At 38.1% G+C, this 26,553-nt stretch overlaps 1 protein-coding gene across 5 annotated transcripts; it reads left to right on the forward strand.

Moving 5' to 3' along the window:
* The first annotated feature begins 44 nt into the window (after positions 1-44).
* On the forward strand, positions 45-24,250 carry LOC135167908 (prolactin-releasing peptide receptor). Of its 5 annotated transcripts, none has more exons than XM_064131600.1 (8): positions 45-389; positions 717-1,229; positions 6,140-6,319; positions 6,624-6,718; positions 7,350-7,499; positions 12,716-12,907; positions 17,014-17,148; positions 21,792-24,250. In XM_064131600.1, the coding sequence occupies exons 2-8, from the start codon at positions 852-854 to the stop codon at positions 22,036-22,038; spliced, it is 1,377 nt and encodes a 458-aa protein (XP_063987670.1). In that variant the 5' UTR covers positions 45-389; positions 717-851; the 3' UTR covers positions 22,039-24,250. The 5 variants fall into 5 exon arrangements, with proteins under 5 accessions (XP_063987670.1, XP_063987659.1, XP_063987681.1 ...); XM_064131589.1 differs by having other exon boundaries at positions 740-1,229; XM_064131611.1 differs by having other exon boundaries at positions 45-376; positions 740-1,229.
* The last annotated feature ends 2,303 nt before the right edge of the window (positions 24,251-26,553 follow it).

The raw sequence follows: 26,553 nt of genomic DNA on the forward strand, positions 1-26,553 counted from the left end.
GAGTGTCCCAGCCCTTTTCCCCAAAATTTGTATTTTATCTCCACTGCAACATTAACAATATGAAGTGAATCACCCACCTATCCGCGTGTACGGTGGCAGCCTGCGCAGATAAGAGGGCTTGTTGGCGAGTACCAGCGAGATTTGTTGGGGAGAGTCAGTGCGAGTTGTGATACCGCGGTGAGAGCCTGATCCATCTATCCAATCGTGAGCGGAGTGACAGTCGACATAATGATCCCTTAATTCTCGCATTTTCAATAATTCCCTTGTCGCTCGAGATGGCTAGCTGGTTCGTGCCCAGTGTTGGAAGAGTCGATTCAATGTCTCCAAGGAATCATCACGTGTAGTATGATAGGAAAAGTCGCGGTGCATGCCACAGGTGTGGGTGGCCGGTACAATATTCAATATTCATATTTCAATGAAAAATCTTTGATAAACAAATCATGAGTTTGTGTAGTTTCTGCGTAATCCAGAGATTGCAATTACACTGAGGGAAAACATTAGGTCTCTGGGAAAATTATACGTCAAATTCGTTGAATTTTCTCAATGAAATTTCATTAAATATTCTTAAGTCGAACCGATAGTTTATCCCGCGGAACTAATTTCCCTCAGCGTGTTCATTATCAGGATGTAATTATTTGGATTGATGCAATCGCTCAGATGTACCGCGTTACCCACATTCCCCCCCTGTCCTCCTAACTGTAAGTCCTGCGTGATAGATTCATTAAAAAAATCCCAATAGCAATGAACTCCACCTGCAAAGCTCGCAGAGCTCCGCCGTGATTAAAGCACAACGAACTTAATTAAATAAAATACGAGATATAAGCAGTGAGTAAAGCAACGAAAACCCCAAAATGAGACCTTCGCGAGCAGACCTGGACGATATACCGGACAAGTACCTGGAGACGATAGCCCATTATCTGATGGACATGAGAAACGATACGGTAGATTTGTCGAAGCCGCAACTACGGCCCTCCTTCACCAACAACTATGCCCTTTTTATATTGCTGTATTTTGTGATGATCACTTGCGGTATGGTCACCAATATCGGCATGATCTATCACATCATTCGACATCGGCTCTACCAGGACCCCACATACGCTTACCTGATTAATATCGCGATATCCGACGTGACAAAATGCATCTTCGTACTTCCCATCACTCTGGCCGTATTACTGGTACAGAATTGGATCTTCGGGAAGTTCCTGTGCTACTTCCTACCCATGCTCCAGGTGAGTCACTGGGACCCGACTTCATCGCTTATTTCCCCGTTTATTAATCCATAAACGAAGAAAATAAACGATAAAGTCATGTCATTTATCGATTATTGACATTTTCTATTGCTTAGAGTTTATTTCCTCTTAAATGTCGAGGAAGCTGATGACGCTCGCACGATGAAAATTATCAAGGATGTCGATGTTTAATACCTTTTCAATTTACATTACAAAAATGGACGAGGCGAATAGTTAATTTCTGTTCGTTAGCCCTTTATTTGTGCGGGGATTTTTTTTTATACAGAAGCACAATCTTTGCATTCATAGATGGTTTTATGTATGACACGAATCGTAAAACACTGATGGATATTTTCCCGTTGGGTGATTTGGTCCTCCCCGGGTACCGTTATTTTCTCGGTAATTTTTTTCCAATCTTTCCAATTATTCTTCCGATAACACGTCCGGTGTTCAGCGCCAAATTAACGGCAAATTTATCATCCCAATTTGTGGCGAAATAAACTTTGGATTGCAGTCGAATCGAAAACTTTGACTATCTGGGAATGAATTGCTATGATCGAACCAATCATGAATATGGCCCCCAATTACTAGCAACGAAGCCAATTCAATAGTCTGAAAATTAGTTTGTCGATTTGAATCATAAACTTTTATCAGATCAACTTGGTGAGATTCTCCATTAGACGAAATATTATAGGTACATAATCCTGTAGAAATTTACCGTTCCCAAAGATCACGAGACAATACTTTGGAACGATTATCTGGGTCTCATTGAAGGCGAAACTCGCGAGAGACGAGACGTACCGAGACAAAGAAGCAAATTATACATTAGAAACAAGGAAAAAGCAGTGACCGAGATGAGATTAATTGACTGGTAGTCGTTGGAGTCGATCCTCTGTATTTTCAGACAAAAACGACACCAATGATTCCACGTTTATGGAGTGCGCGATCCTGTCTCTAAAGTATCATCTGTTAAACTCTTTGGCGTCATCACTCCTGCGACTATTCTACTCTACAATAATCGCTCTAGGTAAAGTAACAGATGAATGAAGTATTCGCTCTTTCAATGCCTCAATTTCAAAGACCATTTCATTGAATGCAGAAAGAATTTTAAAATAATTGGAGGACTACAGACTTTGAATTGAGTATTGCTGGTGGTAATTGAAGGGAATGAAAGCTCTGTTATCAGAAAGATGAGTGCTATTGGCGTAGAACATTGTGTTGGAGAACAAATGTCAACGAAATAAAATTGAAGCCTGTGTAAACTGAGATGAGCAGTGCCCAAAGATGATGTCTATTCGGCTCCAATTTCCCGACAAAGTGAGCCATTAGCGGTAGAAAATTGGTGGACGGGAACTGACGCTTGTCTCGGGTCATTTTCATTATCTCCGTTTGATTGTGGTGATTATTTTATTCTGAGTGAATGGATTGTGATGGCTTTCGTGGAATAATAAAATGATTGCAGGACCACATACAAATATGAATTGAAATCGAATGTAAAAACTGTCAACTGAACGATATTATAGAAACACATTGGCAATGGTCTCCAGGCCTGTTGTGACACCACAAGACTGATACTAGTTTTATTTCAATCGTGAAATTGATTGGAAGCGATTTATTTTTCTACAAACTGATTAATAGTCAAAAGTAACTTATCTCATTTTCCACTTCGTAACTGGACTGTTACCATGATTCGTCAACTATTAACTAAACTATTTTATTAACGCCCTGGCTTACGTCCCTTCATCACTGGAAATTTATGATAAAATAAATCACGGAAAAGAAATCCCGTAAATTGACTAAAATCCCTGCAGTACTCGCGACATTATTTTCCGCATTGGAAGGAAATAACAGCCTGATCAGTAGAATTAAAGCTGATATGGAAAAACTGATGTACATGATTTATATCACCCCATCGGCTACATTTTCCCGGAGAAAATTCTCATCGACACGTGTGCGTCAGTTCCCAAACCACGATTTCATATTTCACAGAATGGAGGCTGTCAATCAAGAAGTTAATCCCGAAAATGTAAAATTATATCATTTCCCAAGGGAAAATAGACAGTCTCTTGTATCCACCTAAACATAAGCTATAATAACTGAAAATAATATCTCACAGCTCATCATGACAATCTCTAATTATACATTACATTCTGCGTCAACATTTGATTGCAATAATGGAAGTTTATACCAATTGTAATTAAATCTCCTGCTGAAACTCATCGTCTCTTCATGAATACATTAATGCACACTGCATTATCAGGGCGCTCGGAATCGGATTTTCGAATTTAAATCCTCTTCATACCGTCGTTAGAACGTAGAGCTCAGACCTTCATCTTTCACTAATTGGAAGGTACAATAAATGGAAGTGAACATTTCGAGTAACAGGGAAATTCCGGGATGAATTGCTGTTGGAATAAATTCATTTCCAAGGCAAACAGCAACCGAGTAAGTCCCTTTTGGGGTAACTTTTCACCAGGAAACTACTCACGTTTCGGAAAATACCCTCTGAATTCCCACCCTGCGGGATAGTTCATGAGAACTAAAGGTCCTAGTCCAATGTAAATACATAGCATTAATGGCAGTTGCAATTGATATGACATTTTGATTCTAGAATTGCGAATCGCTCCCGCTGCGGCATTTTTCAAACCAATTAACGCGTTTCGGAAGTTCATTGTTTAGTAGGAACTGTATGATTTATTGTGGTTAGAGGAGTGCAGTGAAATATTGACAAATACTTGTCGGACGTCATAACACTGAATGACAGGAAGGGATTCAAATCATGTGCATTTAATTTGACTTAAACTCGAGATGATTTACAACATCAAACGATCAAAATTTCGTATTTTATCACCAATATTATGGTTGGAGATCATTTTCAGAGAGTTTTCGATTTTCCAAAATAGTCAAATATAATTAATCATTGTGTACTCCCTCGTAAGCCCGACTTCAAACCCTCATGCCCCAGAAAACAATTCCAAATTCACCCTGAATTGACGCGGAGCTAACGAAATTCCCGTGATGTGAAATAACCGTTGGAACGCAGGTGAAAAATTCAACAAAGGTCCGTCCCACACTACCACGAGGTAGGGTATTGGAAAATGGTGTTGTTGTGCGTCAAATTTTTCCTGAAAAAATCAAATTATTTCCGCACATGGTGATAACAAATAAAAGTTGTAAAAAAAAATATGAACTGGCTGCTGGAGATGGTGAATGCTGTGCTCGGTGGTGTCTGTGGTATTTATTCTATTCACATAACAGGTAAACATGAAAATTCACGGACATGAATTCGATGAATTTGGTTTTTGGGCCATCGTTTGTTTCTCGTTGTCACTATTGAAGGACGCGACGGGATGATATTCCAATAGAATTACGGAAAATTCAATTTAAAAAATTTTTGAAGTTTACTGTTCCATAAATATAAATAAAAGCTCCGAATTGTGCAATCATTTGTATGCGAATAGGAATAATTGTCTAAAGTCACTATTTAGTACTTTAGTAACAATAATTTTAATTGACGATTAGTCAAAAAGTAATTGTTATTGTTGGTAGACAAGGACTTGCGAATAAAATGTTGTTATCAAAATACATCTTAAATGCAAAAAATATGTTATTGTTTAGCTGTGTGGTACATGCACCACTTATCCAACCCTCAAGAACAAGAGTAAACATTCTCCATGATATTTTCTGCCTTTATTTGAAACAGAAAATACAAGTGAGAGGGAACAGATGGAGAATGGACGCAGATGAAAATGAGGGTGATGGGGTAAAATTTGAAGCGTGACACGGGGGTTCATTAAACTCATTCGACAAACAAACAGACCGCTGTGGGGATTCTTGGTTCAAGGGGCATCGACTACAAGCGACTCCGGGGAATAAGAAAAACAAGAGTGCAAAGTGAGGGATGAGAAACAATAGACAAGGATAATAGAAGTGCCTCGGGATTTCGGGGACTTTTCATCAGTAGTTGTTTCTCTCTCAGGTACCATCACTGGACGGTTGTGCCACATCTCGCTCATGTACAACATTTGGTCCAATAAGTTGAACAAAATCATAACGACATAGTTAGATAAATGACGTTAGTTAAGACCATAGAAATAGACGAGTCAATTTAATATGTATAGAGTGATCTCGTCCGTCAGTCGACAGTCCCCTTTTGGATGAGATACCTGCGGAGAAAGAAATTTTGGATATAAATTAGACCTCTAGAGGGTGAAACGTGAGACGCAATGACAATCAGCCACTTTTTTAGGTCAAGTTTTATTGGAAAAATTTAACTTGAGAGGCTAATTTTTACCAAAAATTTCGTTCGATGTGAAAGGGAGTTGATGAAGAAAATTTTCGAATTTCAAATTGGAAGGAAAAGAAATGAATTTTTTAACTTTAATTTTCATATCTCAGGGACTATCGGACATATGAAAATGGAAGTTTATTCGTTAAGCCCTCATATGTGAAGACATGAAAGCTATTTCATACACCCGACCTTGTGCGTTTATCTCCTATGACAACAAAAATATATTCTCGTTAGTACTACCACGAGTAAGGGTGGCTGAGTGGAAGTGGCCATTACCTAAGACTACAACCTCTTCGGGGTTTGAAATATTTTGAAAGCGTGTTATGGGGACCGGTTGAAGCTCTCAACTCGGAAACGTCATGAGCGTGCCATAAACTTTTGCTAATTACCACTTTCAAATTGAATTTCTGGGATTCATAAAGTTCGGGAACTTATCGTTCTGCAATAGAATGAAAGTCTCAAGGGGATGATACCCCCTCACTGTCACGGGAGGGAAATAAAATCCTAAGAACTCAGAACATGTGCCATCCACATGACCAAATAAATTCATCATCAGCCAGAATTTGAATAATTATTTGGTCAAGAAGATTTATGGGAATTTTTCTTATTTCTGTTTCAGGACATTCCAATTCATGTATCAATGATGACTTACTTATTGATTGCCGGCGATAGATATCGATTCGTCAGTATGCCCGGGAAGCCGAGAATTCCCGCATTCGTCTGCGCCCTTGGTACCTGGTTTTTCGCTGTTTGCATCGTCCTACCGTACGCGATTTATACTACTTATGTTGATCTCGAGGTAATTCAATTTATTCTTGAGTCACAGTGATACTGAATGAATGTACTAACGTAATCCAATGGGGGCAGGGAAAATCTGGCTTTACGACTCGTTCTTCAATGAGCCAGAGAAAATTGAGAGTGGTAAAGCCAAATGTTTTTATCCTTTTTATACGAGAGTAATGTCCTTCCCGTAATTTTGTCGAGGGGATAAGCGCACAGGGCATGGCAATGCATAATTTATGGGGTTGTGAATGCGGGGATGAGGATATCCCAAGGTTTATCCTGTTTTCAGTGATACTTCAGAGTTTATTTTCTCCATTTAGAGCTTCAAGAAACTTCACTTTCGCGGCCTGGGAATTTGCTTGGCTAATCTCACTGATGACATCCAGCAGTACATGAGGAGTATATTCTTACTAACGTAAGATATAATTCAATTTTTTACCGTCAGTTAGGTTAAATATACTTGCCAATGAGTTATTCAGTTTTTTCACGAGAAGAATAGTATATTACGTTTTAAGGGCCTCAATTTTATTTTGTACTTGCAATCACATGTGTGAAAAACAAAATTAACGCGCGAATGGCATACGTTATTTTACATTTCAGTGTGCCATAACTGGCCAAATACATACACTTGGAGCGGAATACCCTGAAGTGTAAACAAATATTTAATTAAAATGTCAATAGTAATAAAAAAATAATGACGTAAAAAACAATTCAAACAATACATTTTTTGGCGGATCATAAAAAACATCTCACCGTTTTGCGAATGCGCTTTTCGGTCTATTCATGAAATACAAGATCCTGAATAAATATTCATATTTTGTAAAATCCAATTAATGTAATACTGATCGTGTATGATGACTTTTTTATTTGTTCTCGCGCAATTTATTTGTAAAATTCAACAAATGAAAATATTGAAAAATAGCGGAATCCGGTTAATGAATAGAACCTTTTAAAAAAGAGATGAAAGAGGCTGAATTTCACACATTAGTTTTCCTAGTGTAATTATTCCCTCTTGATAAGAAAAAAATATGTAATGTCATCCACAGTTATATCGCTCCACTAACGGTGACGGCCTACCTCTACGTTAAAGCCAGCAGAGAACTCCAGGACCAAGACGAGCCCATGGCAGTGGCAATGTTCGAGGCACGAGCTAAGAACTACTCGCGTCACGGAAGCAATACCAGCAATGACGTGACGTAAGTGGAATTTTTTTTCACCCACCCCGGAACAATTGTCTAGGGGCAATTAACGGGAAGCCTGGGGGGCCTTATTTCGTTGAACAAAGGATATCATTCCACAGGCAATCTGAATTTTACGAAAGTTAATAAGAGAGTTGTTATACGTGTGCACATCGGTTAACGCCTGGTCTTGGAAGTGATGGAAAATTTTCTGTATAACTCGTTGGGCTATGGCGAGCTTAATAAAACGTCAGGTGGTAGGAAAATACTCGGGAAAAATAAGCCCGGTATTATCGAACAAACAGTGAATACCACGTGTAGAATACTTTTTTCGTGATTCATGTGGAGGATAAAATGTTCGAGGACATTGAAAGGCAGTGGAAATACGCTTTTTTTATATATTATTTGTTATGAATAATAAATATCGAGGGAAATGGCTATAATAGGAGATTTCAGAGTGCTTTATTGAATTCAATAAAAGAATTGTAGCATTGTATAAGTGAAAAAAACACTGGGAATTTCTTTGTGATGATCGAGTACATGTGAAGGGATTCTAGTGTATATCTTCGAATAGTAGCTATAAAATTTTGAACGAGCCTCATATGATGTGATATCGATACATAAAATGTCGATACACTGAGAGGAAGCAGTAGCTCTGTTGAAGAATTAGGATCCAGATGAGAATTTAAGATACATTAATCGACGGCAGGGTAATTAACATCTCTTCTCATAACCCCTAAAAATATTTGCAAAAGAGATTTAATTGTTGATTGGAAAATATTTAATTATTATGATTATTATTTATTGTACGGAAATCATTTGAACTGACACAGATGCATAGAATTTAGTAGAATTTTTTTTAGCTAAATTCTTCTTTTGAAGGGCTTAGATAAGTGCTTAAGGGTCCGAACATCATTAAGATCAAGGTCTCATGTGTTAGTCCGTCCATAAGGGATATGTAGGAGTCGCCCGAGGCATACAAAGGTCAGGCAGAATTTATATAGAAATAATATAAGGGTCACATCCCTATGCTCTAATAGGAGCTCCATTAACGGTAAATAAATGGCTTCACTCTTTCCACCGATGTGAGAATCATCAGATATATCACGGTGAATGATTAACGCGTAAAATGAACTGCATTCGGTAGTGAAAACATCCACATCGCCTCTCATAAAACAAATAATTTTCCATTTCCATGTCAACGGATATTCATTGAAGAGTTCATTGCATTAAAGAATATTTCGTAATCGCGCAACTTGTTCGCTGTTCAATCGAACCGTCAATACATTTTGGGTTTATAGTCTCATCATTTTTGCTGTGCACATTTTCATTTTCCGGTTAACGAAGCACTATAGAATTTACTAAATAAAAAAAGCGTGATATTCCATTAACAGAATACCTGGGCGAGCTGCCTTACCCAGGTAGGAAATGCCAATGTCCACGAAACGGGCCAGGTCTGGCACGAGACTGGCTTGCCAGATCTGGGCCACCAAGCTTGGCCCGAGGCATGGCCAGACCGGCAAAGAGCATGGCTTGCCAGGCTTGGGTCACTAAGCTTGGCCCGTGGTATGGCCAGACTGGCAAAGAGCACGGTTTGCCGGGCTTGGGCAACCACGCTTGACCCGAGGTATGGCCAGACTGGTAAAGAGCATGGCTTGCCAGGCTTGGGTCACCAAGCTTGCCCCGAGACATGGCCAGGCAGACAAGGGGCATGGTTTGCCAGGCTTGGGTCCCATATGGAACAGCATTCCAAAAATTGAATTCTCATGGGGAATGTTCCTTCACTAAATTTTTCGTCCTTTGATTCTCCTTCTTCCGAAGGTACCATTATTTCTTCTGAACATACTATTTCAGGGGAAAATATGCGTGGATATCACCGTATACCACACATTCTATGACAACAGCCCGTAAGATGGCGTGTTGAGTAGTCTGATTGTGGCAGTAGACATGAGTGTCGTGTGCGGCAATTTATTATTTTAATATTACTCTTTTACTATTGTAATATGTCTCAGAGTTCATATTCACGGGTTAAAAAATACAGACATTTTCATCAACTGAAGAAAAAAGAATCTGTAAACGTAGAAGGCGCTAAAGAAAAAACTCCGGATTACAGTGAACGCAATAATGCCGATGAGGAAGAGGTTAGTTTGCCAACAGCCAATGAAATAACTATCCGTAGTGGATCTATTGTGGATCAAATTAGTGGAGATGTCGATGTTCGACATCTCGATGATAATGCTAGTGCTTGTGGTGATAGTTGGTCGGGTGGTGATGGTGATTGTGGCTCGTATAAGCATCTTAATGATTGCATCAGTGAATCCAATAGCAGCGTTGGAGACAGGGATGAACCAATTCTTGGGGGCTCAGGTTGTGATGGTGATTCAGATGACATTGACAATGATTTCAACAAAGTATTCACTGACAGCATTGGAGACAAGAATACACAAACTCTGGACAAATTGGAACCGCGGGGAATGGAGCAAAAAATTAATCAATGGGCAGTGAAATTCAGAAGAGCTACAACAGCAGAAGCAATCGATGAATTGTTAGCCATTTTAAGAAGTGAAGGTTACACATCAATACCCAAGACTACACGGCAGCTCCAACCAACCAACCAACCAACCGATACCAATCGATAATACTTCATTTTTCCGGGATAAATGGAATTGTAAAATCACTGTGTTAATATGACTCCATTAGTTCATTTTCGTAATTGTATTAGTTGTGATATTCTTGATAAAAGGTACGATTAATAGGAAAAGTTTATATTATCAATATATTTTTATCGCGAGGCGTTTCATTGGGCAGAATATATATTAATATATGAATATTGTTTAGTATTCGGCTGTCATTGAAGTATTAATTATATTTATTATATTTCTCCTGGCGAGGTCGGAAATCCAGAAGATGGAAATAACAATTGGAAAATGTGATGTATCTTAGCATAATAAAGTATTTTCTATGTCATTTCCTCATAAGTTAGATCACGGGAATAAATATCCGTTGTTGGTTCAGGGATTAAATATTATGTCCAAAAGTTTAAAGGGAAAAATAATAAGTGGATTTTTAATTTTTAAGAAAAATTCTAATGAAAGTAATTTCAGCCATTGAGAGCTGTTTTCAGTATTTGGTGATTCAAGTCAAATAATATTTATAAGGTTGAAGTTTCACAATCGGACTGCGTCCATATTCCCCAAAGATTTCAAATTTAAGGGTTGAAATTAATTAGTTATATGTAATCCTATCCAAGACTTTTTTATATTTCTAAGTTTGTTTGAAAGAGTGAATATAATAAGCAATATTATATAGAACTAGCACACAATCAATGCAACTAAATATCATTCTGTGTTCCGGAGTTGCAGATGGAGAAGACATTATTGTAAAAAAAGGACGTCTTTCCGAGATGAAAAAATAATTCTTATCAGGATAATTCGTATCAGCAATTGTCTATGGATATAAGAATTAATTCTTATCATCCATAGCGGAATAAATTATCCATAATATTGCTATTATAATGACTGTTTTCATGCTTGAATTGAAGCACGATAATTTATCAATTCTAAACTACTAATTTAAAAAATAACATTGGTGCGTTATTTTGTTGGATATTTTGTTAATACAATCTTCGAATTCTGAAGACTGACTGCTAATATTATTAGATTGTAAGAGAGAGTTTATTAAGACTTAATATGGTATGTCGTATTAAATTTCGGATTCAAATGATCTACGTAGATTATTTATTTTAAAAGCGGATGAAAATAATCCACAAAAGATTTTTCTACAATTTATACCTGCAATCATTTTTTTGAGTTTTCATATTCTGTTCGCGGAAAAATCTCATAGTTGTGATTATCTTTCATGAAAATTGGAGATACAAACACTGCATATCTTTAACTGTTCAACCAAAATCGGATGAAAACATGTACTATGTCGATAGGAGGAAAAAAGTTTTTGATTGGCTGAGTTTTTTTGTCAATAGATTTAATAAATTTAAATATAAGTTTTGTCACATAATAAAACTGTTTTCTGTATAATGTTGAAGGTAATAAATACATGTCTGCTTATCAGATATACCGTTCATATATTTATTGGTGATTCTGAACCCAATACAGGCAACGGTTGGAGCCTGGCCACAGCTCTGGTCGTAAATCTGGGCCAATTTCGGGCCGAATGGTCAGCCCAGAATGCGGCCAAAGTTCGGCAATAGGTCTGGGCCAATTTCGGGCCGAATGGTAAGCCCAGAGTGCGGCCAAAGTTCGGCAACAGGCCTGGGCCAATTTCGGGCCGAATGGTAAGCCCAGAGTGCGGCCAAAGTACGGCGACCGAAGTCTGGCCAAAGTTCGGTCCCAGGCCTGGCCCCGTGTTATCATCCCAGGGTCTAGCCAAGTTCGGCGCGAGTTTGGCTGGAGCCCGGGTGCCGAGCTACGGCAGCTCGGCGGCCGTGCTTGTACCAAGGTTGGCCCATTCGTTTTTTCCTACCTGGGTAGCGTGAATTAAATAACCGGCGCAGTGGAAAATCCCGGGAGAGGAATAGTCGCGGCTCCTCAATTTTTTACACCTCGATTTTTTTTTATAGTACGTGAACAAAGCGACACAATGTCAGTGTGTTCCCGTACCCAGGAAAGTAAAGTACTTAATTAATGAATAATCTGGGAGAGAAGTGGAGAAGGTAATCCGGCTGCTAATGTTTGAAACCCACAGCGCGTTTATCTCGACTTTTCGTTCTATTTTATTTTCACTCGGGCGCGTGCGGTAAATGAAACAAGGCTGTTAAGTTGAAGAGCCGTTGAATTTTTATTCCTGCAGAGCTTTCGCTAGAGTGATTTGAAGATATAGAGGTAGAGAATGGGGGAATAAAAATTTAAACGAAGGCCTTTGGAGGGAAATTGCTAATTTAATTAGAAACAACAACTAGACTGTGACATGAAAAAGTTACAATTGTCGATTTGTATAATATAAAGAGATTTTGAAAATGTCAGTTTTACGACTTCTTTTACAAGGATAATCCCATCTTCTACCGCCTCTCGTCCGATAGAACCTGAAAATTTATAATCCCAAGACATTGAAATTCAAATTCGATATCCGGATGAAATTGTCCGTAAAATTGGGATTATTTGTGTCGGTCGCGTTGGATATCGATTCTACATTATGTATCTGTGGGAATAAAGCTATCTCCAAGGTCGAACACGATTTACGTTTTTTTAATCAAGTTATTTTTCTCACCATTGTTCCAGATTACTTCGGGAAGTGAAACGTGAAAGTGGTAGCGTGATGACTGGCGGTACTGTTGGGATTTCCGGTTTTTCAACAACATACGATCTTTATGACGCTGAACTAGACGTGAGGAAGGAAAAACGGACACAGAAATATCTCATCTTCATGGTTTCCGTTTTTGCTATTCTGTTATGTCCGCTCATGGTGCTCAGGTGAGATTTTTTTTACTTATCCCCTTATTTTTTATCGGCACTTCTGGAATTATGACTTGCAAGGTGTTATTCCAGTGGAATCATCTTAGATCAATCCAATCATTCAACTCCACTCAAACGTAAAAATACCGTCAATTGACTTCTTCTGAAATCATGATATTTAGCAGATTCCTAGGAACATGCAGAGGGACGCAGTCTTGTTTGGCCCTTCACGTTCCTCTCTTAGTCTTTTCATGCCCTTCATTCATAAAAAGATGACGTAGAACGTTTTGATAGCTCTTTCATGCTTCTCCCTTCGCCCTTCATATGTTACCTTCATCAATTGCTTTGGTTATAATCTTCTCAAAAGAATATAAATGCTCCAACGGAATTTTATATAATTCACATTAATCATTGCGTTCTTCTTTGTATCTAATCATGTCGCTTGAACTTGAACTTGTCTGGCTTCTTAGAATCACCGGATTCACGCACTTTATAAAGTAAATACGAGGAAAACGATTGCTTGCGCTTTCCAGGAAGGAATTATTGTTGGAAACAGGAGAGTCAAAGGAATCCAAAGCTTATCAACCAAAGGATTACCCTCGAGCAACTTTTCCAATTCCCCTATGACCCCCCGTCCTCTGCCACCCAGTGATCCGTCGTCAACAGTTTCCAAACGCAATAAAAAAAAAATCGACACCCAAGTTTGTCTTTCTATACCCGTGTTACCAGTCGCCCCTCAGGGAACAAATAGAGTCACGCGAGAGACTTTATTTATCGTTATTTAATGGTTTATTGAAACGAGTATATTTTCGTCGGAGGAACGCAGTGTTTACGAGCCTTATAAATTTCATCTTGCCATCGGTTAGTCGTGTGACTGGCAGTGACATGTGATGGATGTTTATTAGTTGGAGATTCCGGGAGCAGAGATTTATCGATAAGACAGAATGGGAAAAAAGGATTCGGGGAATGAAACGAATGGAGACGGATGAAAAACCAGTCGACAGGGATTTATCGGATGGTTTTAGGTGGAATTCCAGTACAGGACGGCTTGTCCTCTTCTGTTTTCTCGTGGTGATCACTTCATTTTCACACAGTAGTCACTGGGATTATCAGGGGCATCGGCCATTGTTTAATGATGCGGAAGGAAAATATAAATTTGAATATTATTGAAGCGGGAATTCGACAGGTTCAAAGGGAACTTGGGGAGGTTTCAGAGGTTGAACCGCCTGGATTATTTAAAAAAGGAAATAGTTTATATTATTTTATTTAGTCACTCGTGGCGATATTGATAAGGGTATATCTGTATTTTTATGGAAAATAAGCATCTCAAGTTGGATGTATTGAATACCTTTTGTTACGTCTGGAAACGTGAGGGCTGGAGGGAAAAAAGGTCTAGTCTCGAACGTCAGAAATTCCATTAAAAACGAAAATGAAGCATATAAATTCTGTTTCTTTATTTATTCTCTCTGGGCCATTCCAACAATAAAAGACTGCTAACGGGCCCCAGGGGTTATATTATACAGGTAAAATTGACTGACGTAATTCTAGTGAATTGAATGTGCTCGATTAATTCCTAACAATTTGTTCTGATTTTGCTCAATTTCATTTTCAATGAAATTTTCAAACATTTTGCTTAATTAAATTGTTGTTCGAGACCATTTATTAACCAGATAGAAAAAATAATGTTCTATACTTGATCTCTGCCCGTCTCAGTCTATTTTTCTAGAAAAAATTAACAGAACGGAGATTACTTGGGGATAAATGGGTAATTATATTGTCGGCAGTCAAGTGGCATGGAAATGAATTTATGATAATCTTGAAGGTGCTCTAGTTCACAAGCGGATATTGTAGAAGTAAAATTGAATAACCCTGACAATTCCATCAGATCCCATGGGAGAGCCAGTCTGCTTATTACAAAAGTTTGAAATTGCCACTTAATGGTATATATTTCTGGTACAATCGAAAGCTCGGAATGGAATCATGCCCCCCCCGCCATGTGCAGACAAATATTTGTAGTTATGATGTCATACTGACGATGAAATTTTTTTGTCAGCCGAGAATAGCACCTACGCGTGTCGGCGAAATTGAACTGCATTGCACTAGCTATAGTACACAATGGATGAATATGAAATATCTAGTGAATATGTCATTCATGATGGCAATGGTAGTCCGACCGAAAATGAAGTGTTTCCGTGATTCGGATGCTGAAAGCAGCTGTCCTTCCCCTGGACTAGGCTATTTTACAATTCCCTTCAGATTTTGTTTTTTTTTCATAGTATAACACGGTAGAATTATTTAAATTAAATTTTACAACAGGGGAAAAATATTCTTGAGTTGGGTTTATAATATTCTCAAACCAGTAAGGAGCATACGTATTCTGGAAGTCGGAATAATATTCTGAATTACGATATGTTGGTTTCCGGAATCTGAGATATTCTATTCGCGATTCTGGGTACATCCCCGGGGGTTTTCGGGTTTTTCAGAGGTTGAAGAGGGTCGTGAAACAATTTCCCACAGTAAAACATTCATGTCTCGGAGTATTTCGGGTGTATATTTTTTCCGTTTGAAAATATGAGAAATTGAATTTTCACGCTGTTCAAAAAATCAGGGAAATTACCCTCGTAATATATTTGTTACCAAACATAAATAAATTATTTTGTCAGAGTGCAGTCGATATTTCTCAGCATGAGCGCATACCTCTCATGCACTATGACCATTCAATTATTGGCTAAGAATACCGGAGGCAAATTGAATATCATCTCCACCCGGAAATATTACAGCTGTCGGTTTTCAAACTGGGTCACGTCAATCATTTATCCGAATTCCAAGCATTGTTATTGGGTTCTAAAACCAAATTTCCGTTGCATTGAAGGAATATGATTAATATGACCAGTTCTACCATCAATCGTCTGATCTGTCTGTCTAACGAGCATTCACATGAAACGTACAATTTTCATCACACCCACGGAATCTTTCCGACCCACAAGATTCTACAATTATAGGAAGATCTCAATTTTATTGAGACGTTTTTTTCTTCATAAAGAAAGAAAGAGAAAAATTACGGAAAACGTCCAGTTCCCGTTTCACTTTAATAACAAGTTTATGATTATTTCATTAACAATATCGAAGGGCTTTCACTGTTTTTTCTCCAGTGTAATGGTTTTTTGTTACGCTACGGTCAACAATAAAATACTTTTATAGTTGACCATCAAACCTTTTACTTGAAGCCCATTTCCCGGTTTTGAAATAAAATTTTCTCACTACTGCACCAGCTGAAACAGTCTTGAATAGTTGGTTTAAAAGACAATTACATTGATAAAATCGCCTTCACGGTCATGACAGAACCCTAGGGTCTGAATGCTTGATTGAGCCATTCTTCAGAATCCGAAATTCTCACAAGCGCGAAAGGAACTTTTCCGAATTTTTTTTGCTCACATGAATGGAACAAGTGTAGTGGCTGTAATAAAAGAAAATTCATATCCACAGAGGCGAGGGTATATCCTGCTAGCCTACTCATTGCGAGTGAAAAAGTTTTTGAAAGAGTCACTTATCCTTCAGAAGTTTTTGGAACAACGAGGCCTCTTACCCAGAAAAATAAGCTCCGGCCAGACCAACAAAACAAAATAGGACAGAGCAGGGGCATAATTTTATCTTATGGAGACACCTTGGAATGACAATGTTTTCAAATTTACCCTCTTTTATTAGCTTCTCGTTCCTCGAAATCCCCAAGTTTTGAATGAAAATGAGTTCGTGCGAACTGCGACGAATAGCTTGATGAAACCACGAGGAAAAACGAAAAAGGAGAATGATTGCAGGATTTTTTTCCCTTTTTGAGACGTTCGCGTACTCAAGGTCCATCTGACATCTCCCGTCCTCATCTGACAAATAGCTGAGTCACCAAAAACGTCTTATGAATACGTGATTTCCCTCAGTGACTAGTGACTGAATGATCTTTCAGTCTTCAAGTAATGGAGATAGTCAGAATGTAATTTCGAATGTTCTCCATGTCGATTAATTTGCTTTAGGCTATTAAAATATTTCAGCATTATGATGAGATATTCTTGAGATGTCTTGAAGCCACTGGTTCCCCCTGAATTAACATATCCATTTTATTATTCTTTCAGATTAGCGAAACCTGCTCTTATCGAGACGTACGAGAACACTGGTCATTTTGACATAACCTTCACCATGTTCGTCTGGCTGGGATTTGCATCAATCGTCACAACCCCGATATTGTACGCCTCCTGGCACATGAGTCGGTCAGTACAACTCCCTTATTTTCTGTCCTATTACGGGATCTATAGTAGACTTCCGAAAGTCCTCGAAGTAGGACGACAAGAATAAATCTTAAAGTCGCCATGTACGAGTGAGATTAAAGGAAGCATCGATAGCTCGCGCACTTCCCTCACAGTAACATCGTCTACTGGGCAATCTCATTCAACGTTGGAACAATTTGTTCGACTGTCAGAAATTAATTGATTCTCTCAAAAATGAGGGGTAATATTTTTTTCTGACATTAAATTCTTCCAGATAGATGGCAAGAAGAAAAAAGCAATGTAGTTCCGAGTTTTCATCGTATGGTGGTCAATCAAGGATTAAAACTATCTCTATTCTTTTCAATTCATAGGAGTGCATGATGTCCTTCCCATATGGGCATCCCACGTACCCCACCCACCAGCATCGTACGTTATTTTAAGTATCTTTTCCGAGGTAACCCATTGCCAGTTCACCCCATTGATATTCCGTCGACAGAAATCACTCGAATTCTCAGGTTGGTTGTAAAAAAATTACAGATAATGCTTGAAATTCTTCACCTTCCAGTCGCCTTTGTCCGGCCACCGCCGTCTCTTCGAGTTCCATTTATACCACGTTTTCAGCGTCTCGAAATACTTCGCACATGGATCCCTATTTGAACTTGAATGAACAAAGGAAAAAAAAAAAAGTCAACTTCTCACCTCCAGTAACACAAGTGACCTTTCCCATTTCCAATGACATACCGGATCAATATCAGTCATTGCAGAGTTGAAGGACTGCGATTTACAAACGTACGACATCAAGCGTCTAGGGAAATTTTGCTGTTATTCCCTCTTTTTTCCGACGATTTTTCTTCCGTCTTCTTACAACCTTCAAATGATCTATAACTGAACCCTCCAGAAGCGTTCCTGATGGTTTGTTCGGCCTCTCACATCTATTCTCTTCAGACAAACTCTCTCGTGATCCCCCTCTTGAAGAGAAAATCCTGGATACTGTGTTTATGCAGCTGTGGTATTATTTTTCATGGAAATTTTTTTCAGTGTCATTCAGAATAATTTAAACAGGAAATACTACTTTGATGGATATTTTACGATACATTATTCCCTCCAAACCAATTCATGAAGGATTTTGTATGTCCAGAAAATTATTGTATTTTTTTTCTCATTTGATTATATTTAGGACAAAATTATGGAGCTTCGATGTTCATTATTCTGTAATTGTATGCATGACAATTCGATTGTGGACATTAATTGCCACTTGAAATTCTCAACAATAGAGTGGAAGCGGTGATTTGATACATGATTTTCAACACTAGGCTCGAATAAACAACATGATACAACTGCTTTGTCTTTCCGTGATGGCAATAATAGTCTGTGGTTTTCCTCTTCCACAATATTATCCCAAAGCCTCTGAGTAGAGTAGATCTAGCCAGGATTCCGGTTGTAGTAATACGATGTAGGCTTCCAACAGTGGTTTCACCATGGTGGTTGAGCCAAAGCGGCTAGTGGCACCACTTTGACCCACTTGCATGGAAAAACACATCCCGATGAATAATGGATGCCAGTAAGACGGAAAACCTTCATCTCATGGTATTAGATGAAGGAATGTCAAAGGCGAAATGTCACCATGATTAACGGCGCCAAAATGAAATATTCAATTCGTCTTACTAGCGAAGTGGAAATGGACTCTGTGGTCCTGTTTCCGGAAGACTACCCTGGCCATTCCATTTGTTCCAGCAATATTTCTGCCTCGTGGATGCATCTGTGAGCGGTTAACCGGGCGTGATGTCACTATCCATTAATTTTCACGCTTCGATACCACCAGTTTACTCATTCAGTTGCCTGTGTAGATTATATAAGCCGTGGGTGTCGTCAACAAGACGCCATCTGAGTTATATCGTGATTGGCATGGGTCAATGTGCAAGTGATGAATAGAAAACTGATTGTGCTTTAAGGATAATCTGACGAGGAATATCATGTTCAAAAAGCATAACCGACTTTAGAAAAATTTGGTCACACACTATTGAACCCCAGGAGCGGAACGATAGCAGGACTAAATGCCCAAGTCCGTGCTTATGCATGAATTGAAGACTTGTGGAAATGTGGAAAATTTTTGAATTATCAGTCATTGGATGTAGATCCGCTTGACCCACTCCATGTTTTCCACTTGTAGCAGAATTTCCATTTCATCTAATCGAGTGAGTGGCTCTTCCCATTCCACAAATCTCGTCCTCAGATTTTGATCAGACGTGCGAGGGGATCCCGGTCGTCGACTCAACGTCAAGGACCTCGGCGCTGAATAGTAGTAGATGGATAGCGATTAGTAGTTCGGGTCATGCTGATACAGCCACCCCGAAAACGAGACAAGTGAAAGGTGATTTTTCATCTCGGTTTCTCGACCCAAGACAAGGGTGAATATCCTATTCAGGAGTAATATCTTTTAAGGGTGTGATCGATTTGTTTTTCTTTTAATGTCGCATCAGTGGTGAGCATCAAATTGAAGGCATAAAACGTATCACATATAACGTTCAGATCCATAAATAAAAATTATAATTGTTAAAATTCGAATAAGGCTGCGATGATTTAGGGTACTTTGATATTGTTGGCATCGACTCTTCAATGTTGATCATTATTCGCACTTCCAACATAAATATCGCGATAAGGGACATGATAAATGTTAATACTGAATATCGTGAGGATTCTTCTAAGAGATCTTTACTGAAGTTCAACGATCTTCGCTCTACTTCGATTTACAACGTGGTAATGTCCTGGTGAATGGGGCTATTTCAGCATGTTCTTGTCATGACAACCAGACCCTTTCAGCTGGAATGAGAGCGAACGTAGGAAAAGCGGTGGGGTGACGTGGAAAGGGGTAGAATGAGTTGCGCTACTTTAACCCAACCCTTAAAGAGAAAATACTGGGCAATGGGATTTATAGTGGTATGAAAAGCCGGTTGACAAAGCCGTATTCTGACACTCACAGGAATTTAGATGTTTCAACAAAATGGGTGATAGTGATGAAAACACGGAAAAGGATATCTGAAAGCCGAGGATACTCTTGGTATATATGATCTGCTTCAACAGATTCTGGGTAATCAAATAATATTAAAGGTCTAAGTCGAAGACATGTAATTGCTTTTTCTCAATCACCCCCTTTGCAATTAAATCCACATATTGGAAATGGTTGAGAAATGGATTTCGAAGATAGTCCTCAGAGAACGGCAATACTTTGTCCATTTTATGGGTTTCAAAGAAAATTGAAGGATTGATATATGGATCTCCAAGAAATCCTCAGATGAAAACTACATGATAAGCATACCTTATCTACTACATAAGGAGCTGTAATCCTGAAGAGAAAAACTTTACGAAGTGCTGCTGTCAATAGGAGCGGAGAGATATCAAAAGATTATTTCGAAGATGAGTGATTGCTTTTTATTAATCCTCTAAGCAGTTCATCTTCAGACACTTCACATCAATCTTTCTGCAATTAAATCTGTAGACTGGAAATGTGTCGAGATAAATTCCAAAATTCGACGACAGAAAATCGATAGCCAACGAGATTCATATAATTAAAGAGGGGCTTTCTGAGAGGTCTGAAATAATAAGGATTGTGCCAGCTGCATATTAAACGATGTGTTCTATCATCGCCTCCATTTTATTCCAACACTGGAAATTAATCACAACCTCGGAGTGAGAAGCACATTGAATCCACTGAGCATTGTTTAATTGATTCAGCGTGATAAGTACTTCATTGTCAGGTTTCAAATTAATGTAATACTACTGGGGAAAATAATCAACTGAGGTGCGAGCAAAGGACACGGGGCGAATATTCAAGGATACGATTGTAAGTTTTTATCGAGGAAAAGAGTCGCAAAGGTGTGGAACATTCATTGGCTTTTCCTTAGACGGAGACGGCAATCAAATAATTTCCTGGGTTCATTGGGGATGCTGACGATCAATGCATTCGTACTTGGCGTAAAGATCAATACTCGTAGCGAATTAAGTGACTCTTAAGCAGTAAGACATGCAAATAACCCCAGAATCACGTTCTCGAGACGATAATCCTGGGATATTCAGGATACCTTCAGTGGTTAGAAAATAGAATTTATTGATGTGTTCAGAAGGTGTCCAGGATAATCACTTAACTGTTCATGACGATGGGATAAATGCATGAATTTCGTAGTATTAGATCCTTTTCGTGACTATGACAAATCCATCAAAAAATTCCTCATTCACAGCTATTGCAAAACGCTAGAAATTCTTCAATGAAGATATTGGAAATCCATCATGAGAAAAGCTTCTGATTGAGTAATATTTTTTTCTCAACTTTTTTTTTCTTGCGTAACATGCAATCCTACAATAAAATTCCCTGGGTGCAGGTTCAACCAATCGAATGAATACCCAGAAAAATCTTGAATTCTTAGCAATGATTCGTATGGCATATACTCAGTACAGCGTTCAATACGACTAGTGGTATTTCTTCAGAAGCCCTCTATTTCACTTATTGGGATGACGTCTGCGATCGTTGGAGCGAGAAGTGCAAATTCCCGTGAAAATCCCCTCATATTTCTTATTGTTAAATAATGAAACAATTCATCTCCAGAATGTAGTTTTCATCTGATTGTGATTTGTTTTTATTCTTTTTTTAGTCCTGCGAAGGAGCGTTTGAAGGGATACTTTCAGTTTTCTACTAAACGACTCCAACCGGTACTGGAGAAGGGCTTGCGTCATGGTAATCGCCACGAGGGTGGCCTTGCAAATGTCGCGTACACCCCTCAAGCACGAGCCGGAAGTACGAGCGGAAGCAACGGGAGTGACGAGTATACCCGAGGCAATTGTAGTTTTCAACGTCCGGATCTCATCAACAATGCACATCAGATGAGTCCAGTCCGTTGAGGGATTGAAGCATTGTCCGTTTTTCCGAAGGGCTTTTCATTCTTCAATAATAACGGATAATTGCTGCTGCAATCGATTTTAAATTATAAAATCATTTGCTCCTTTATTTTTCACTCAATAATTTTTCCCATGTTCGCATTATATAATTTAAATAAAAATAAACAAATCATCTTCTAAAGAGAACACATAATTTTTCAGAACAAATTTACTCTCGCAGTACAAAGATTGAAATTGTTTCTAAAAATTTTTAATCAGATAAGGGCACTTCATCTTTCGTTAGGGCACGAACCATTCCCTGGCATTGTCGAGGGCAGAATAAATTCTGGGAAAACAAAGTGTCCCGTGAATAAAAAATCTACTAGAATATCTTGAGGGGATGAATTTCCCTCTTCCAACTGAGATTGCATTGAGAGCTTGCTCCAATCCACCCCCATGACACTCAGACTTTTTTTTTTACATCCCTTATATTACCGGCTGGCGATCCATTCCCGACCGTAATGTATCGTCATCACCGAGGAGACGTGTCGAAAATTGTGGTCCAAAAAAAAAACTTTTCGTGGGAGTTAGAGATAAATACAAAATTTCCGTTGACGTCAAATTGGAGAAACCACTCTCACTAAACTCCGAGCACGTCAGTGGTTTTAGCTTATGCAACGCGGAAAAAAATTCACAACTCAACTCGCAATCAAGATAATTTTCGAAAGATTAATGTGTCTGAGGAGAAAAGTAGATTCTGAACACAAAACTTACAACTTACTTAGAAAACTTTTTGTAATTAGACCAAATAGGTTAATTACTTGTTGTAATTGTGAGTAAACTCGGTAAGTGGAGAAATTGTGAGTTAATTAAGCTATTCCATTGTCAAGTCTACAGTGACGTGAGATAAATTGTAAAGATGGATTTTTTTAGAGATTTTATATATTCCTAGGAACTAGTCATGGGGATCAATATCTCCAGAGAATGATTTGTTTTTGGCGATGGAAAGTGATCACATCGGAGATTTTTTTTGTAGGTTACTCGCTGTGATTTGATGTCTTGCATGACAATAAGGTGGTTAATATCAACACAATTATAGCGAACTTACTATCCGCATTGCTAACGTGTCATTGAACTATTCGGGTGAAAGTAAAAGGGTTGCGCCTGAAATCAATGGCTAGGAAAAACCAGGGGAAAAAACCACAAAATCAATGTCATCAGTTTCTGTTCATGACTTGAACATTATTACTAAACAGCAAAGCAGGAGTTTCTAATCTTTCGATGTGGCGGACAATGTGTCGCAATGTTTATAAGGGCCACGAAGACCGCGAGAAAGCTCATGAGGGTCACAACGATGAATAGAGCTCTCCCACGATGTTTGGCCCTTACGACATTTCTTGTAACACTTCACATGATTTATTTTTCATTCTGGTGGACCAAAAAATATGGATCTCACGCACGAATAAAATATAACGAATATTTTGGTATGCGACAGATGAAATGCAAACGTATTGATCGACTATTCTTCTGGAATATGGGATAAAATATTTTCACACCCGCATTCCTATGGGATAAAACGAGGAGCATAGACTAGCTATCCACTGGCGACGATAATTGTCAGTGAATTTGTATATAGCAATAAATGAAATTGGAGAAAATGGGCGATGAGAATTAATTTCACAATACAACATTCAATAACTATCCAATACCCCATCTTGTTGGTAGATCCAATTCCCTCTGATGCATTCTACCAGTTAACTATGACGAGACCTGTCTTGTAAGTACGTACATAGTTCAGACGTGGCACAAAGTCCGATTGAAATCCATGAGAAATAAAATAAGAGTGAAAATTGCAGAATCGAAAAAATTGACCCGAGATGTCTGAACCTTTTGGCGCTCCTTACGAGCCTTTATAAACACAATTTGTTCCCTCGGTTAGCCGGTTAACTCGGCTACCATTTCGATGAATGAAAAAATATGGATCTCACGTAGTGGTTTTTTTCCTTCAATTATTGTAACTCTAACAATAAAACATGACGAATATTTTGGTATGGAATGAATAGAGTGCGAACGTATTGATCGTCCTATTCACGTCGAATATCACATACACTATTTTCAAATCTGCATTATTATGAAATAAAAGAAGCGGTGTAGCATAACCATCCGCCAGAGCTTATTATTGTCAATGAATTTGTATATAACAATAAAGAACATTGAAAAAATTTAATGTTACAAATTTGTTGTACATTTTAACAGTCGCTCGTCTTTTAATGCTATTCCTCGTTGAACACATCCAATCACCATCGATGCAATTTTCCTGTTACGTACGAGGCAATTGAAAAGAGGCCAATGTTGCGGAGAATTGTAACTACACCGAGGTGCAATATAATGAAAAATAGTATTCACTGAATTGTCTCGTTTACATTGACTGTGAGGTTTTATGGGCCAATAGGAAGGAGAGAAACGAATGGTTTGCAAATAATTAAGGAGCGTTTCCATTCCCTTTCAAGATTGCTCAATATTCAAATGAAATGAAAATGTTTATATCCGTTATTTCTTCGAGTCACGACTAATGTTCTATTTTTTTGTGCAAATTGGGAAGAGAGAATAGTGCGGAATTGGTCGTTCGTAATTTCACAGAGATCGATACACTGGAATAACCTGGACAATTTTTCATTATCACTTCCAGTGAATTTTCCATTCACTAACGAAATGTCACAGCCACTGTGTGCTGGATATGCAAACAGATGTCATTTCTCAATTTGAACTATTATTGATATCCAGGTCACATCACATCAGTGTTCCCAAATGTACTATTCGGTTTCATTTCATATTGAACTTCCCCGTTTTGTTAAGTCAGGGAAATTGTATTTAAATTAATTGCAAATAGACATTAGGTGATGCCGCAGAGTATTGATGGGTCACGGGAATTTCCAATGGTGAATTAAATGAAAATTCCTATTTCATCGGGATATGCCATGGAATTTTCCATCAAAATTATCTGAGGATAATTTGACGAATACCGACATTACGGAACCATTACAAGCTGAATATTCAAACGGATGTACTTTTCAATTTCAGTAATTGCTGATATTCAGGTCGCGTTACCTCAGTATTCAAAAATTCACTATCGGGTTTCATTTCATGTTGAACTCCTACCGCTTCATTTAATAATTGAGATTGTATTGACGTATCCACGTCTTACATTTCATTGTTGAGGGTCACTCACGGAGTGACTCTTAAGGGTCAGTGAAATCCAATCGAATACTGGAATATTCTAGATAATTTGAGTTTTCCAGAAAATTAATTAATAATTAATTAGTCAGGTAGCTAACGGAGAAGTGGGAGTACATAACGAAAGAGCAATTTTTGGTTTGCAGCAGCGAACCAGCCATATAAAATCCTAATGAACTAAAACTTTCTTATTTAATTAACGAATAATAGCAGTTATCGTCTGTTAGTGTCAAAATCTAATGATACCTTCCATAGATAATTGGAAATAACGTATAATTGTTATTTCCGTTTTTTCCTTAATCACTTATCAAGGCATTTAATTTAATTATATTGAATATCATTCGATGAAAATAAAATTATTATATTCCACTCAAAATGGAATAAATGACGTGACATATAATCGAATTCGGTCGGTGTGGTTTCACAACGCTTTCAAAAATCAAACATGTATCAACTTTTACTCCGAATTATTAATGACATACTAGCGAGTCATAGCAAGCTGTTTTGAAACTCAGCTCCTAAAATGCAAAATGGGATTAATCATTCCCGTGAATTTACACTGTTTTCCTCAATGGACGTTCTTGGGCAATTAATTAGGATTAGCTACCATGTTGACAGATTGGAGCAGCTATACCTCTAGCCACTGGCCTTTCGGAGGTACTCAATACTAATTATTAAGTATTACAGTAGCACTGATTGATGCTAGCAATATCAGCATAATTACGACGACTATCAATTGATGGTTTGATTTACAGTTTATATATATTAATTCTTCTAATTAAATTATTCATATCAATTTGTTGGAAATAAAATCATTATTCCGAAAACCAATTGGCAAACATGAAATGGTACTTCATTTAGAATACATTCATGTCACACAAATGAAACGTTTCTATTGGAATAAATTAATTTTATTTGGTTTTGAATACACAAATCGTTAAAGTAAATTGAGAAATTTCAATGAAACTGTTTTATTCAATTCACATGCGTCATCTGTCTGATTGGATGTATAACGTTATCATAGACTGAACCTAGATTGTTCCAGCCTTTTGTGCAAATCGAAATACATAGACTCGAGATATCACCTTCAGTGCCAATACACTTTACCTCTTGAAACCCAACAGTATCACTCGATACTATCATTTACTCCCCCTTCATTCTGAACTCCTTCCACCCCTGCACCCTACCTTATTTCCCCTATCAAATAGCCCTGTGGTTTCAATAGATAAATCCAATGGATTTGTGTGAGTGTATGAAATTACTGCACTATCCCACATAATTGTGGATTAACACTATTCACAACAT

This window comes from Diachasmimorpha longicaudata, chromosome 1 (genome assembly GCF_034640455.1).
Source record: "Diachasmimorpha longicaudata isolate KC_UGA_2023 chromosome 1, iyDiaLong2, whole genome shotgun sequence".
Lineage (NCBI taxonomy): Eukaryota > Metazoa > Arthropoda > Insecta > Hymenoptera > Braconidae > Diachasmimorpha > Diachasmimorpha longicaudata.

Coding starts and splice junctions, on each gene's coding strand:
- LOC135167908 (XM_064131600.1), top strand. CDS start 852: ATGAGACCTTCGCGAGCAGACCTGGACGATATACCGGACAAGTACCTG. Junction 6,719..7,349: donor AGGAGTATATTCTTACTAAC/GTAAGATATAAT, acceptor TGTCATCCACAG/TTATATCGCTCCACTAACGG. Junction 7,500..12,715: donor AATACCAGCAATGACGTGAC/GTAAGTGGAATT, acceptor CCATTGTTCCAG/ATTACTTCGGGAAGTGAAAC.